The sequence below is a fragment of the Diplotaxodon limnothrissa genome, linkage group LG14, assembly GCF_057381915.1.
Source record: "Diplotaxodon limnothrissa isolate DT_005_m linkage group LG14, D_limnothrissa_male_GT1.1, whole genome shotgun sequence".
Taxonomy (NCBI): Eukaryota; Metazoa; Chordata; class Actinopteri; order Cichliformes; family Cichlidae; genus Diplotaxodon; species Diplotaxodon limnothrissa.
In genome coordinates, this window is record NC_140609.1 from 19,131,314 (window position 1) to 19,148,974 (window position 17,661).

The window sequence follows — 17,661 nt, forward strand, 5'->3', positions numbered from 1 at the left end:
GAGGGACGAATGACGAAAACAGGAGATGGCTGGCTGACTGACTGAATGAACGGCTGACTGATCTGAACTTGGGAGGCAAACATGGGGCATAGACAGCAGTGACAACATTAAGGACGCGACGCTGACCAGGAGAGAACTGAGGACTTAAATACACTGTCTGAACAATGACTGATAGGTGACAGGTGAGTGAGTAGCTGAACACAATTGAACTAATGATGCATGGAATAAGAACTAGAACATAATGCACACAGAGTAACGTAACACAAAACAGGAAGTGGAACGTACAGAGGATAAACAGTGAACATGAACTGAAAATACTGGGTCAATGACCCAGAAACCCTGACATACAGAATCTGCAAAACCAACTGGGTTGTCAGCCCTGGCACTGCATTACCATATTGAACTTCAGTCAGAGGAAGTCACGGTTGCCAAAAACTTTTTGAAGCTCAAGAGTGAGGCTGGTGCCATCCCAGATATGTTAACATTGTACAATCTTCTGGATAATCAGATCTTCCCCACACTGAAAACTGTTATTCAGGTTGCCCTAACAAACCCAGTTACCAGCTGTAGCTGTGAAAGGTCTTTTAGTGTCTTGAGTCAGCTCCATACCTGGCTGAGAAGGACCATGGGTCAAAGCAGACTCCAGCACCTGGCTGTGATGTCAGTTGAGAAAGAGATGCTTGAGAGACTTGACCACCAAAATGTGATAGACGGATTTGCCAACCTCAAGGTGAGGCGACATAGGTTAAAAGAAAAGAAAAAATCTGCAGAGCTATATTAGTATCTGCAGTAAAGATCTTTTCATACATTGTATACATTGTACCATAGGCCAAGGTGTCCATTTTCTAATTTTTTAATAATATTTTGTACATTTCAAGGACTCTTCTATTTTTGGAGTGTATTTTTTATATTATACATACACATTAAAAGTGAATCTCTGTCCAAAATATGCACTCAGTTTACTTCTTACTCACTGTGAGCATCATTCACTTCTCCCACAGTAATTAAGGTTGGGATATGTTTTTTATTTTTATTTTATTCCAATCCATTCTTCTTTAGCAGCATTTAAATAACCTTTATCAGATTTGATGGTTTTGTTACAGACTTTTCAAAAAAGTGTTTTGCTTTTCTTTCACAAATGTGGGGATTAAATTGTGTTAAAATGTACAAAACAGTGATGTAATGTTTTGTGATGAGGACCCAGGCACAGAGAGACTTGATGAATTTAAGAATCTTATGATTTAATAAAGAAATTTGCAGACTTGCACAGAGATGGTAAAATTATGATGAGTGATAATGGAAATGAAGACAACAGACGATGAGGACAGGGAGGAACAGGGGTTTAAATGCACCAAGGAGACAGTCAGAGAGAACTCGTGACAACTGGAGACATTTAAGGATGCAGGGACTGACAGAGACGGGGAAGACGTCTCATTATGACGAGTAAAGGCCTGGATGCCTGGATGGGCAGCTCTCTGGCTGCTCAGCACCCCCAAAGCTCTGATCCTAGAATCGCCCCTGCCTTTAACGTTTAAGGACATTTTTTTGAGGTCAGTCATATCAACACAAAAGCATTTTTTCTTTTTGTAACATGTGGTGTAAAACATCATTTTTGGGAGTGCACTACACAAACACAGCAACCATATCTTTCCATTAAAGAAAATGTGTGTGGATTTAGATACATTGATATATTGTATAAACAAAAAAAAGAAAAAAATGACTATGATGCAGCTCAAATGGGTACAGAAGTGGAAAAAAAGAGAATTTTTTTTTAATGGAAAACAGAGAAAGTGACATCACGTTCAACTCCAAATCGTAGGTGTTACAAAGGGATCAGATGACTTTTTGTATCAGTTGAGTGTGAACTACTGCAGAAGTTCTCTGATGGTCTCTAGCTGAGTTTCCCTCTTTTGGTTCTCTAAATTTTCAAGATTAGGCTGGCACAGATGATGGAAACGCTACAAAATGGAGAAAAATGGAGAAAAACTTAATTTAAAAGTTTTATAATAATTCTAAAAAGGCTATTATTACCATGATTTCTATTACGTTAAAAATCACCCAGTAAACATGAAAGTCTTACATTTTTGTTTAACTATATATTTAAAATAATAACACAGTCATCCCACCTGACTTAGAGTCCCAGTCTCAGTGCCCAGCTTATACAGGGCCCATCCTGGAACAAGCAGGATGGAGGAGAGGGCCAGTATCCACCCCAGCACATATGCCCAGGATGGATAGATGTACCACCGATTAAAGGTCAGAGGCTGGTACTCAATTAAAGAACATATAAAAGAGCCCTGAGAAATCAAAAGGAGATGGTTTAGTTGGTGGAGAATTGAGTGTTGGTATCCTAATACTTAAAGCCCAACTCACCAGTGAGACCAGTGGTGTGAGGTAGAGCCAGCAGAGTTTAAAGAAGTAGTTGGCTCGTGTTCCTGTCATGTCCTTTATTATGTCATATAACTTATCTACCCCTTAATAGAAGAAGAAACAAGATAAACAACGTATAAAGATCACACTTGGTGTCAATGGAATGCCATGGATGTATTTTTTTCACATAAAGGTTAAATGACAGCCAAAGGAGTCATAATCACCCATGTAAAGACTCCATTATAATGTCCTCACAAGTGTCTGCAAGATTTGCCCCTATATATGAGAAAACTTCCCTGATCATGTCATCATTACGACATCATTAGTGTGAGATGTAAAAAGAAGAGCACACCTACCAAATATCCAACCCAGTGCCAGAGTTTCAAACACACATAGAAAGAGGATGCAAGCTCCATTACAAGCATAGTAGTCGAACAACTGAAACACAAACATCCCTCCCTAGAGACAATGACACAGATATTGATTTTGCATGCATTTATTTTCCTCACTAAAATCAGGGGCCCGTTCTTCGTACCTCGCTTACTACATCCAAGATCAAATGACACATCCAAGATCAAATCATCTCGCTAACTTTGAGCTCGCTATTCCGGTTCTTCGAACACACCTGTTGTTGACGATTAGTATAGCTGGATGAAGTAATGTGAGATCACTGGGTGGCTTAACAGGGGCTACGCATCGATAGTAGAAACATTGATCGGCAACCCTTTGATTGGTCGGCGAAATGTCGAAGGAGCGCGCTCAGTATTTTTCGGCAGCAGAGCAAGAACTCTTGATTGAGGGATTTCAGGAGTTTCAGAGTTTAATTAAAACGCAAGGGAACACTGCAAAGGCTGCAAAAGCAAGGAGAGAGGGGCTGGCAGAAAGTTTCTGACAAATTAAACTCGTAAGTAATTTAATAATAATAATAATAATGGATTGGATTTATATAGCGCTTTTCAAGGCACCCAAAGCGCTTTACAATGCCACTATTCAGTCACTCTCACATTCACACACTGGTGGAAGCAGCTACAGGTGTAGCCACAGCTGCCCTGGGGCAGACTGACAGAAGCCAGGCTGCCATATCACGCCATCGGCCCCTCTGGCCAATACCAGTAGGCGGTAGGGTAAATTTATTATATTATATTATATTATATTATATTATATTATATTATATTATATTATATTATATCCTCTTTCACATCAGAGCCACAACAGGACCCACGAGAACATGTGAACAAGTAAAAGTGAAATAAGAATATTCTACAGAATGGTAATATTTATCACTTATATTGCTTTTAGTCTCTTGAAAAGAGACCCTGAAATAATCTGTTTGTTTGTTTATAAAGGCAACCAAGAAAAGGGCAGAGCAAAAAAAGACAGGTGGTGGTCCTGCACCCCCTCATCAACAAGTTGGTTAAGTGAATAATACCCTCACGGGAAAATCGATATCTCTCTATGAGCACACTGTCGCGCTGAGCTAAAGGATCCTGTCTGTCCCGCAATATACGCTGAATTCTGAAAACTCTCCTTATCAATCTTGCACCTTCCGCAATGGGTTGCTCGCGTATACGGACAGGACATGGCTGCGACAGGCTTCCCAAATCCACCTTCGCTTTTATAGCCGTGGTCTCTCATCTTGATTACACGACGTAATTTACAATTACTACTCTGAAATATGAATTACATCTGAAATAATCAAATACATGAAATAGAATGATTAATAGTACATTTCCCTTTTTTTAGGAAATGACCTGTATGTATCTGTATGGAATCAATAAAAGGATCAAGTACTGCATTATCTTTAGTTACATTGATAATATTTATTTATGGAAAAACAGTGGTAAAATATCGCTGTTGCTTTCGTATACATGAAGCGGACATACCTGCGTGGCCGCGATCTAATCTTGTTTACATAAAGTAAACCTGCTTCCGAGCAGGTTTACGCTTACGGATCTGTTGCTATGACAGCAAGTCCCGGATGAGCTTCGGAGAACCGAACGATCCAAGATCATGCGAAATCGTCAACAATCAAACCCAGCTAACTTACTTAGCGAGGTACGAAGAACGGACCCCTGGATTACAATTAGGATATGTAATGTTTATTTTTTTCTTTTAGACCCCTACACACATTTCCAAAACATTTTCTGCCAGTGATACATTACATACAGACCTCAGTAACCATGACAAGCTGAGAGAAGAAGCATATTAAGCAGAAGAGAAGGAGAAAAATCTCCCTTCGGCCGGCTCTGCGCAACACTTTGGGAAACATATCGATGAAGGACGTCATCACTACTTCCATGGCAACAAACTGTGCAGAAAATGGACAAAACACACTGAGTAAATTTCAAAGCATAAATGCAATGTTCCAAAGTTGTGTGTCTTACTTGTGTATCCAGACCCAAGAGAATGAGCATAACAAAGAAACAGATGGACCACAGTTGAGGCAGGGGCATCATGGCTACAGCCTGAGGGTATGCAATGAACGCCAGGCCTGGACCTGAAACACAACAGCATGATGCCAGAACATATCAAACATGCCAGCCAGTGGTAAATGTTTGTGTTTTAGTTTGTACATTTTTGTGGTGTGTAATGGCATAAATATGACAGCAGAAATGCAGAAAATTGAACAATCACCTGTGCCTGTTCATATTAAGAGGGAAAAATCAAATGACATCAGGTTTTCACCATTACTCACGTGTTTGACTGTGATGGCACAATGGCACTGACTGATTTAGCCCACATAATATAGTCTGACTATTGGAACTCAAAGGATGCTGAGACCTGATTAGTATGGTAGTTAGTTTCCACAGCTGTAAAAATTATTTTTTGCCAGTGAGACCTAAGTCTTAATTTCAAGTTAAGCATCACAAAATGTCAACTTCCTGACACAAACATTTAGCAAAGCATTCGGTTTTCCTATAGAAATGTGAATACCACAGAAAAACCAATCCTTCTGTTCCACATTCCTCCTCTTCCTATAATCAAGATAACAAGGAAACTTTCACACAATGTTTGGATGCCAACATTGTGTGAAAATGTTGCCAATTTTCTTATTAAGTTTTCTTAGATATCGTAAATTTTGAATTTTCAGTGGCAAAAGTACTTCGTTGTTTTTCTTCCAGTGCTGGAAACAAGTTCCCATAGATTAGGTATAAACTCACTACTGAGAAATTAAGCTTTTGTAAACAAAAATGTCGAAATCTGTCACGGTTCTGGGTCACTTTGACCCAGTACTTTGAGTTGTTATTTTTTGGTGTGTTTTTGGATTATGGATTGTTTTCTTATTCTCTTGTAGTGATTGTGGTGGTGATGGTGGTGGTGATGATTATTAGAGTTTCATGTTTCTGTTTATCCGTGTTTAAGGATTTGTTGTTTCATGTATTGTTTGAGTTCCATGTGTTATATTCTGTCTGCCTCTCTGTCTGCCTCTTTGTTTAGTGGTTTCTTGTTTCCTGTTTTATTGTGAAGGTCTGTGTCTCATGTGAGTGTGTTCAGTTCTACTGCTCCCCTGTCTCGTTAGTCCAATTTCTCCCAGCTGTGTCTCCCTCCTGTTGCCCATTCCCTGATTACCACCCTGTGTATATTAGCCCTGTGTTTTCCTGTGCTCAGTGTCACTTCGTACCCCCAGATCCTGCCTGTGTGTTCCAGTTTTATGGTTTGATTTCTGTTTTTGTTTGGTGCCAGCAATAAAGCTGTGTGTGGTCTTCAGTTACATTTCCATCTCAGAGTCCTTCATTTGGATCCACATCTCCACCTGCCTGCACAATGAGCCCTGACAGAAATCATTCCAAAAAATAATATTCCCCCAAATCAAGCTTAACAATTAAAACAGAGCCCTGAAAATTTTAAAGTCTTTCTTGTTCTGTTACCAAGTCTGTGACCAGTTGAGACATGCTCCCATAATATTGTTATGTAAGATTGAGTCCATTTATGGATCACTGTTATGTCACATTTATGGGTCCAGGAGAATATGATCGCATGTTTGTGATATATACCTGACTCTGCCACTTCTGCAATGGGAACACCTTGCTCATGAGCCATGAATCCCAGCACCGAGAACACAGCAAAACCAGCTACAACACTGGTACCACTGTTCAGCAAACACAGCATCAGAGAGTCTCTGCAAATCACAAAAACAAAGTGCAAAGTGCAGTCACTGCATGTGACAAAATATGAGGTTGTTAATATTTAAATATCTATTTAAAATTAAGGTAAATAACTACTGATCATCATGTACTTATAGCAGTTGTTGTTGTATTTGTTGTAGCTTCCCAGCACAGTTAGGGAGCCCACACCGATACTGTAGGAGAAGAAGATCTGACTCACAGCCTCCATCCACACCTGTTCCAACAAAGCAACAGTATTACACTTGTCCACCTGTGTCAGACACTGTTAGAGATTTGAGCTAGTACCTGAGGGTCTATCAGTCGTGAGGGTTCAGGCAGAAGATAAAACATGATTCCTTCGAATGCTCCAGGAAGAGAGAGGCCACGGATCAAAAGTATTAACAACATCACGTAGGGGAAGGTAGCTGTGACATATACCACCTGTGGGAAAAAGTAACATTTCAGAGCATTTAAGTGTTTACTCAATATGTACTATGTATACATACTGTATATAGAGCTACAGTGAGGAAAAATAATTATTTGATCTCCAGCTGATTTTGTAAGTTTGATTGCTTATAAAGGAGTGAACAGTCTCTAATGTTTGTGGTAATTTAATTTTAATGGGGGGGGGGGAGACAAGATATCCCCAAAAAGAACACATTAAATAAAAGTTATAAACTGATTTCCATGTCATTGAATGAAATAAGTATTTGAGCCCTTACAGCCTAGCCAGAACTCTGGTTCTCATAGATTTGCTGTTGTGGCCTATGTGGCACACAGATTGCAATCAATCAATGAATTAATCAGTTACAGATGCTCCTGTCACAGTTCTGGGTCTTAGGGCCAGCTTCTGAGTTTATTGTGGGGTTTTGTTTTGTTTTTTGAGTGTTTTGTGTTATCATTATGACTTAAGTTTCAACAGGCAGTCCTGAATTTATTCTTATTATTGCTTCAGAGTTTTCTTGTGATCTCACTTAATTTCCTTGTTCATTAGGTTTCCTTTGTTCCCCCCTTTGTCCTGTGTCCCTCGCTCCCTTGTTGCATTTGGTTGTGTGTGTGCGTCTCTGCGTCTTGTTTCCCTTTTCTTTTTACATGTTCCCCTCCTTGTTTTTCATTCCATATTTCTCCTGTCTCTCGTGTGCATTCATGTCTGTTCTCCACAGCCCAATTTTCCTCTTGTTTCAACAAAAACAAACAAAAACAAAATGTTTTACGTCTATTTGTCCTGTATGTTGCTCTGCATTTAGTTTCTCACATTTTTGATTAGTTATTGGCTTTTGGTTTTTCTTATTTTTGTACCTTTGTGTTTTTGCGCCTAAATAAAATGCTAGCCTTTTGTTATTGTTGGATTTGTATTTTTGATTATCATTTATGCTTAGAAATATCTACTTATATATGCTTAGAGTTTTATAATTAGTTGTAGACAATAGAGGTTTGATCCTTAGTAGTCTGCAGAGACGTTGTTTTCATTCCAGAGTGCTCTGGCATTCACACCCACATTCTGGGAGCATGGGAGAGGTCGTACCTTGTCTTATTGTTTTATGGTAGGATAAACGTATCTATATCTGTTTTAGGCTAAGTGCCTTCTGTTTAGACCAGCAGGTTTAGGGAAGTCATTTATGGGGTCACACTCTGACCCCACACACACACACACAACGCACAGGCAAGGTACTCTTTGTTTGTATGTAGACATCATATGTTAATGAACCTATGTATATTCATGTAACCTCAATAAAAGAGCAGTGTTACGGGGGGGGGGGACGAGAGCAACTGGGGTCGAGCGAAGGAACGGCGTTTGTCCAGTTCTCTCCCGTGCACTAGAAACATAAAGAACTTTGCCTACTCGTGTCTTGCTTTGCTGTGTAATTAAATTATCTTGAACGTTCCAGCAAATAGGTTTAAGTTACAAACCTATCAGCTCTTAAGTTCATTTTTCCTTCTGCCATCTGCGCAGGGGTCCGTTCATTGCCACACACAATCTGCATCCACAGATCGTTGTCAACAATTTTCTGTTTTTTTGTCCACAAAATATGGGAAATCTGTGGAGGTAGCTAACACTTGAAGTTAAATACTTATCTCATTCAATGACATAAAAATCAATTAATTCCATAACTTTTATGTCACATTCTGCCTCATTCCATTGAAATTAATCTACCATTTAAATTAGAGAGTCATTAGAGAGTCATGTATTTGGACAAACTTATAATTTCTGCAGGGGATCAAATAATTATTCCCCCACTGTATTTACCAGCAAAACTACCTTTCCTGTAGATCTGACTCCTTTCCAGATACAAAAGTAGCAGACGATCCACATAGCAATGAGGCACAACAGCACCTCCCACTGGATGCTGCCTATTTCCTCAATGCCCCCAGAGATCATCAGCACTCGTCGTCTAGAAGTCAATTAAATGCAGAAGGTAAAAAAAACAATATATAGATTGATAGACAGACAGATCGATAGGTAGAAGGATATAGATATATATAGCTGGAAAAGGTACAAAATGTTTTATTGGGCTTTAAATAACTTGGTATGTAGGCTTTTTCAGTCCATCTACATAGACATACTCCCAAAATTCGGTGGCTGCAGAGGTCGAGTTTGTCTGGTTGGTCCAGTGGACGGTGTTATTTTTTGTTGAAAAGTCTACACAGCCCTCTGAGAAGAGAGTGTGAAAAGTATCAGAACAAAAGTTTAAATACCTAAACATACTTTGACAATTTTTTATTGGAAAATGGAAATAATCTTTGCATTTTACCTGTGTTCCAGTCGTTGTTGCAGGAGGCCCAGGGGAGCTGAGAGCTGAAGGAGAACACGAGGTAGAGCAAAGCCCAGGAAAGAATAATGATGTAGGTCATACAGCTATAGAAAAGGATTAGTTGTCCACCAAAGCCTATCCCTGAAAGGCATTTACAGATAATAATTACAAAAATCTCCATTTATCAATTACTCAGACTTCTTGTTGTTTTAGGGTTACTCAGCAGTTTTGGCTTGAGGTCTGTGACTGTGGTGGCCATTTGAATGAACTCATTGTTATATTCAAGAAACCAGTTTAAGATGATTTTGTGATATAACAGGATAACATGACATTATCCTGCTCAAAGTAGCCATCAGAAGATGGCTACACTCTGGTCATAAAGTGATGGACAAGGTCAGCAGCAATACTATAGGCTTTGGCATTTAAACGATGTGCAGCTGGTACTTAAGGGCACATGGTGTACCAAGAAAATATCCACCACATTATTACATCAGCACGACCACCACCAGCCTGAACCACTGATCCAAGGCAGTGTGGACTCATGCTTCTATGCCAAACCTACCATCAGAAAAAAAGTTTGCTCTCTTCTCTAGTTTTGGTGAGATTCTGTGAATCTCAGTTTCCTGGTCCTTATCTGAGTGGCACTTGATTACAGCTGAAGCCCATCTGCTTCAAGGTTGTTGTGCATTGAGAGATCCTATTTTTCCCAGGATATATTGGATGTGTGTGTGTGTGTGTGTGTGTGTGTGTGTGTGTGTGTGTGTGTGTGTGTGTGTGTGTGTTTCATTTTGAATGAGCATATTTGATTTGTGTGCGGGTATTGAAATACATGTGTGCGTATTCAGATTTTTGCTACAATAATATGTCAAGATACTGTAGCAGGTTACATGTGAAAAGGAAGCCTAGTGAAAAGTTGGGTGAGCTGTAATTGTTACTTGCCTGTATTTTCAATGCTTTCAGCAAAATGTTAAGACTTTTCAGGCCAAAATCCTAATAATAATAATAATACATCGTAATAATGTGCAACTTTAAAGTCAACTTTTATTTCAGGCTGCTTGCATTCTGTTGCTAATTGCTAACTTAAAATATAATGGGTCCAAAAACTTGCAGCTACAGTAGCTTTTATGTGTAGAATTCAGTTGTGGGATAGTCCAGTGCTATTCCTTTAAAAACATAAATAAAGAGTGCCACAAACACTGTTTTATACATTAGCTGGGTAGCAGTCTGCAGTAAACGGGACAAACACATTCCAATATTTAATAAAATTTAGTATTTCTAATTTGAACATCATGGAAAATATTTGAGATAATGTAGAAAAGTGAACCACACACATAATATTAGTCTTAACATATTAAATTTAAATGCATAGAAATTACATCTTGTTCCTTTAGAACTGCCTAGCAGCAAATCACTGAGAATGACTTGCAAAACACAATGTTACCAGTTCTCAGTTAAGGCTTGAACTTATAACTTGAAGATTGTGATAAGTACAGAATTGGCTTAACTTTAAATACTTATTAACTTGTTCACTACATTTTGAGACACAGTTGTGCAAGACTGTGAATAAATGGCCATTGAAGAGAAGGATAACATGAACAGCTTACCTTCTGCTAATGGGCACAGCTTCCTCCAGCAGGTAATGCCACCCTCCTGGGTGAATTGCCCTATAGTTGTCTCCAGCAGGAACACGGGTACACCACAGGTTACCACAAATACCAGATATGGCACCAGGAATGCACCTGAATTAAAAACATACACAGTAAACACACCTGTTGTGCAGCTTCTGAGTAACAAGCTTACTCAATTATGAATTGAAATTTTATTTCAGTCAACAACAACAACAACAGATTATAATTTTACATAAAAGTACTCAAACAGAAACCGAAAAAGGAATAGGCTGAAGCCTTATGGCTTATACTTATCCTATCCCTTACCCCCATAGAAATAATCAAATCCTTAACCAAGAAAATAAATAGCATTGATAAATAAGTTGTATAACAGTTTGAAAAGAAATCAATGATAAATCAAGAAATTAAATCAACACAAAAAAATTTTAACAAACCAAATTTCTATAACCTTGTATAATACTAATTTTTAAAATCTTCCTGAAGAATGACAAAGAAAAACACATCTTCAGTTCATCATTAAGTCCATTCCATAATTTCACTCCCAAAACTGACACACATCTATACTTAACATTGGTTCTCACTTTAGGCATTTCAAACTTATAAGACCCCCTCAAATCATATTTTCCATCTCTTAGTTGAAACATACTTAAAATACAAATTGGAACATTCTTTTTCATCACACGATATATCATTTCTAAAGTTTTAGAATATATAATGCCCATGAATTTTAACATAGATGATCCTACAAAAAACTGGTTGGTGGACTCCCTATATCCAACTTTATTTATTATTCTAATAGCTCTTTTTTGCAATTTAAATATTGAATCCAAATATGTTTTGTATGTGTTCCCCCAAATTTCTGCACAGTAGGTCATATAAGGCAAACAAAGGGAAGTATACAATAAATAAAGGCAGTTCTTATTCAAAAAATCTCTTGTTTTATAAAGAATAGAAATAGACTTGGATAATTTTCGTTTCACATGTTCTATGTGGGGCTTCCAACAAAGTTTATCATCAATAATTACTCCTAAAAATTTTTGTCTCATATACTCTTTCAATTTCAACATTATTTAAATTCAATTTTACTTTAATATTACTTTTACTACCTCCAAATAACATAAATTTTGTTTTACTTTCATTCAATGATAGTTTATTAAATACAAACCATCTATTTAACTTCATGAGTTCTGTTTCCACTGTTTTCAGTAATTTCTTTATGTCTTTTCCAGAGCAAAATAAGTTTGTATCATCAGCAAACATCACATATTTTAAAGTATCACTGGCTGTACAAATATCATTTATATAAAGTAAAAATAACTTAGGTCCCAAAACAGATCCTTGCGGAACTCCACAAGTTACTTTTCTAAGTTTAGATTTCATGTTATTAATACTCACATATTGGAACCTATTATTCAAGTAACTATTTAACCAAAATTGTACAACACCTCTTAAACCATACCTTTCACACTTCCGTAAAAGTAAAGAATGATCTATTGTATCAAAGGCTTTACGTAAATCAATGATATTAAACAAGGACCTGGTATATGCTTTTAAAAACAAAACATATATCAGTTGTTTAAACATACTACCAAAATTAAGATGACATATTGGGAAGTTATTAAAGGAAATTTTTACTAATGAATTGTTTGACTAGTACTTTTACTACTACTGCTGCTACAACTACTTTTTACTAGAACTTTGTTTGTGAAAGTTGAATTCACAAAAAAACTACAAGAGGCAGATTTTTATAAACTAATAATATTGTTTTCTTCTTTTTTAATTATAATGATTCTATTGCAAACAATCAAGCTGCCTGAGGACTGGATGCTATTGGATTCAGTGGAGCAGAGTCTTCACTTTGGATGCTGGCATCAGATTTGATGGAATCAACCTGCTGCCAAATCCAAAATGCTTCAAACAGATAGAGAGCCCTGCTTGACTTCACCTACAGTTGTCATGTGAGCTACCTCAAGTGATAAAATTAACATTTCCTAGAGTACCAATGGAGTTTGAAGTCACACTTTCAGTCTCATTTCAGTGACTGTGAACTAGTAATAATAGACCTTGAACTAGTACTGTTTTGTAATTTATTTTGCTCATGCTTTGCACAATCAATATAATCCTACAAGATTAATACACCTTTAATGTAGTGAGTTCCTCATTTGCTTACCCCCTCCATTTTTGTAACAGAGGTAGGGAAACCTCCACACGTTCCCCAGGCCGACAACATTTCCCGCCACAGCAAGGAGAAATTCCACCTTATTTCCCCAGTGTCCTCGCTCCTCCACCTCTGGCTGTGTGTCTCTCTGCATAGATTTTCTTTTCATCATTTCTAAAGGTTCAGGGTGCGGACAATGATGGCACTGCGCTTGGTGCTCTAATTGTCACTGCCTTTATATTCTCTGCCAATTCTGTGTTGAAGAATGAGTTAATAAGTTTTCAGTAGAAAAATTAATTAACTCCAGGAGAGTAACTGGATGAAAAAAAAAGGTTTCAAAGGTTTCACTTTTAACTTGTTGGGGTCTATGTTTTTCAAGATGCATCTCAGATATAGGAGGGGTTAAAATTTAGTTGTGCTGCATCACTATGTCACAACTGCCGATCGTTAAGCTATACTTGCCAGGCTTTTGTGTTGGTCAAAGTAAAAGTTTAAAGGAAACCATTTAAAGCCATGAGAAGATTGCGAGTTAAAAGATGGGAGAGGAAGAGGAGGTGCACTTAAAATTGGGGTCTCCTGTCTCTAATTTAACTGTGAGTTTGTGTTTGTGGTTGCAGTAGCTTCTGATTGGTTCTCTAAGGCTGGCCCAGAAGGTGGGGACAGCCGAATTTCAAATGAATAACTGAGTAACAGGTTTTAGCAAGGTTAGTAGGAAAGTAGTTAAATATTAAATTTTAGTTTAAATATTTAAGCTAAAGTCCTACAGCTGAAGCACAAAGGAAAGTTTCTCAGTACATTTGTGTGGGATGTGGGATTTTTCAGTTAAATATAAACAAGGTGCATGACTCTGCAAAATTCTTTGTTTCCAGCTTTGCCAGATTGTATTTAAGGTCTAAAGACACTAAGAGTTTTCAATACTTTCTTTTTGTAGATAAATGGACGTCAGAGAATAAAAGCGAAGACCCATCAGTCAATTCTTATCATGGGCCACTCTTTAATATTACCCTGACTAGTGGTATACAGATACTGCTTCGTAAATTTGTCAGATGTCTCCATGATATCATCTTACAGTTTTTTTCAATCGCTAACAAGCGCCTACCCATACTTCAGATACTTTTTCTAAACTCTTAACACAGACTCACACCTACAAAAACACAATTGGCCAAATGGATAATTTCCTTCTCAAAAATACATTTTGTTAAATATATACTAACTCTTCATTTCAAAATAGAACACATCTTTCTCTGCACACACTAACTGTACAAAAACACTATAAATCTGACTCAAAATGAAATTAGTCTGTCAAAGAATAACACTTGTTTTCACTCCACAAGGTACATGCAGTCAATCAAAGTACACCAGGTTTCAAAATACTGGCTATTATTGACATTACAAAAACTGCATAGACTTTTATGTTTCAGTTTTACAGGTATTTGCATGCGAAACATGCAATCCACCATTTTGACACCAGAAATGTCTTGGTTGGTAACTGTATGTCCACATGTACAGTAATGTTCACATTCAAAAGCATTCCAGTAAAAAGCAAACAAGTTTTTGTTTCTTTACTGTTTACCACAGGAGGTACAGTAGAAACACGGTATGATAGGACAGAGAAAGTTTTACAGTATTGCTTACAGTGAACAAAATATCCATGAAACACACAAGAGCATTCTGAACAAAAAAACAACAGCAAAAAGCCAAGATAAAAAAGGGGGGGGGGGAGGGGGGCTAAAAAAAGGCAAAAAATTTGCATCTAATCTCTGCGATCTTCAGGGTTAGGCCACATGTTTTCATCAACATCACATCTGATGTTATCCAAGTCGATACACCTGGGATAAAACCGCCTGGTATGTCGGATCCACCCTTGGCAATCGTCAACTGTGATGTCCCTGGAGCCGGCATCCATGGCTTCAAGGAGGGACATCTGGTCATGTGGCTGATGGTCATAAACCTTCCACCTCCATGCAGAAAAGAACTCCTCTATGGGGTTGAGGAAAGGTGAATAGGGTGGAAGGAAGAGACTTACCAGTCTTGGGTGGACTTCAAACCATGTTGTTATTGCTTGCAAGTGATGGAAAGCCACATTGTCCCAGGTAATTACAAAGGTCCTCATGTTTTCACCCTCCTGACCCTGCTCTGGAACCAGGCGCTGGTGGAGATCATTGAGAAAGGCAAGCAAGCGCTCTGTATTATAGGGTCCAACCTGACATTTGTGAAGGAGTAATCCTGCATTTGCAATTGCTGCACACATGGTAATGTTTGCCCCTCTCTGTCCTGGCACATCAACTGTGGCCCTTTTTCCAATTACATTTCGTCCACGTCGACGCCTTTTGGCCAGATTGAATCCTGCCTCATCGATGTATATGAATTCATGAGGGGCCTGGTTGGCCTCCAATTCCATAACTCTCTGAAACAAAGTTTATGTAAGTCATGTTATTACTGTATACCATACTGTACTGTAACCTAGTATTGTGTAGGTTACCTACTTGCAAAGTGCAAAGCTTATAGAACTGGACATTGGATTGAATATACACTATACCTGGACATATTGTCGTCGTAGCTCCTTGACCCTCTCACTGTTCCTCTCAAAGGGAACAGTGTAGAGCTGCTTCATCCGCACTCTGTGTTTGGACAATGTCCGCGTAATGGTTGTGAGGCTGATTCTATCGATATTGTCAAATATCTCATGGTCCGCCACAATTCTAGTTTGAATTTCACGCAGTTTTATTGCATTATTTGCAGTAACCATTTCTACAATGGCAAGCTCCTGATCATTACTGAGGAGCTTTCCTCTTCCCCCAGAGGGTGGAAGACATTCTTTAGAAAGACAAAAAATTCAACATATGCATTACTGTATGACCATATTGACATGTCAAGTGAGAATAGAAACAATCCATGTAAAATGCAATACTTACCTGTTGGTTTGTTGAAAGATGCGTATAATGGAGGCAACCGTTGACCGCCTCAAATTGGGCTGCACTCTTTCACCAGCCTCTCTTAGTGAAAGACCATGGTTGATTACATGGTCAATGATAGTGGCACGGATTTCATCACTGACTACTGTTCTTGCAGCCCTTGGAATGCCACCACCACGCATTCTTACACCTCTACCTTGCCCTCTCCTTGGGCCTGCTCTTCTCCCTGGGCCCCTTGCTCTTACTCTTCCTCGACCAGACATTACAGTGTTTGTCTTTTTTTTGTTTCCAAAAACATCACTCCTCAAGGTCTTGCCTTATAAACCCCACTGAGTCTAAGCCAGAATGGAAGAAGCTGTGGTTGGCCCAATTTACCCAACATAAATAAGCTGTGTCTCAATTATTCAGTTGTTTGTTTATTATCAGCTGAGATATATTTTTGATATTGATATTGTTTTTGTACTGATATCATTGCAGAAGCAGAGGCTTTTATACTGTATCTAAGGTTTGGAATATTGTTTTTGCTATTGTGGGATGTTGTGTGTTAACATTCGTAGATACTACAAGAACAGTCCATAGTTTTGTTGGGAGGTATAGCTTGTCTGTTAAGAAAATGTAAGCATTGTGGAAATGTGTTCACTGACTGCATATTGGGTGAACACGACATGAAATGTGTGAATGGTATGGCCACAACAGACCGATGCTGTGCTAATTGTGTTTAGAGTTTTGCAAATGTGACAACTGTTTGGACAAACGCTTGTTAGCGACTGAAAAAAACTGTAAAACAACTTCTTTTTTTTTTTTAATGTGTTAAGAAATGCATTATTTCATCTTGGCCATTAAGTGATGATGGTCTGTGAAAACAATCCAGTTATTTACCCACTGCTTTATTTGATTTCTACTTTTTTATTCCACATTGGGAAAATCCTGGATCCAAGTTCTAGGATTTTGAGTTTTTCTGTGAGTTATTAGTTCTTCTGGGTTTTTAGAAGTGATTTATGTTTTTGTTTTGTATCATTTCATGGTTTTCTATTGTAGTGATATTTTGCAATTCCTAGTTCTGAGTTTTGTTATAAAAATTTTAATTTTATTTATTTAATGGACAATTCACAACAACAGTTGCCAGGTAATGTATATTGCAAGGTAAATACACAACAATAATATAAGAAAACAGAGAAAACCCCAACAATCATATGACCCCCTATAAGCAAGTGCTTTGGTGACAGTGGGAAGGAAAAACTCCCGTTTAACAGGAAAAAACCTCCAGCAGAACCTCAGAGAGGGGCAACAATCTGGCACGACCAGTTGGGGGGTGAGGGTAGAAGGACAGGACAAAGACATGCTGTGGAAGAGAACCAGAGATTCAAGGGTGTAGATTTGGTTGTGGCATTGGTGAGGACGGATGATTCAACCATCGAACCCTGCCCTGTTTCTTATTTTTTCTTTTTTGTTTTTGCTTCTTGATAAAAGGATATATATGTACATATATATATATACAAAAAACGTGAATCTTACAGTGTTTATTTATCGGATAAAATACCGTTATTATTGTCCGGCCGGAAACAGGCCGGGAGTGTCCAAATTCAGAGGCTGCGTCCACCTGAGGACCCGGCCTTTGTGGTCTAAGTGGGCCGGGTCCTCCGAAAGCCGGGTAGACCGGAAATGAGCGACTGTGAAATTGGACGGTCTAGCCTTCAGAATTACGTCACCTGCCGTCTGCTCCTTGCTGTC

General features: G+C 38.3%; 1 protein-coding gene across 1 annotated transcript; it reads right to left on the minus strand.

The window, feature by feature from the left end:
* Positions 1 to 1,865: 1,865 nt before the first annotated feature.
* LOC146618726 (sodium- and chloride-dependent GABA transporter 2-like) lies at positions 1,866 to 13,187 on the minus strand. The gene is made up of 14 exons (XM_085370355.1): positions 13,028 to 13,187; positions 10,834 to 10,968; positions 9,230 to 9,370; positions 9,042 to 9,129; positions 8,737 to 8,869; positions 6,783 to 6,917; positions 6,608 to 6,711; positions 6,366 to 6,490; positions 4,755 to 4,867; positions 4,541 to 4,678; positions 2,727 to 2,829; positions 2,374 to 2,474; positions 2,127 to 2,297; positions 1,866 to 1,958 (listed from the first exon to the last, which is right to left on the minus strand). Exons 1-14 carry the CDS (start codon positions 13,185 to 13,187, stop codon positions 1,866 to 1,868), a joined length of 1,740 nt encoding a protein of 579 aa, XP_085226481.1.
* Positions 13,188 to 17,661: the final 4,474 nt, after the last annotated feature.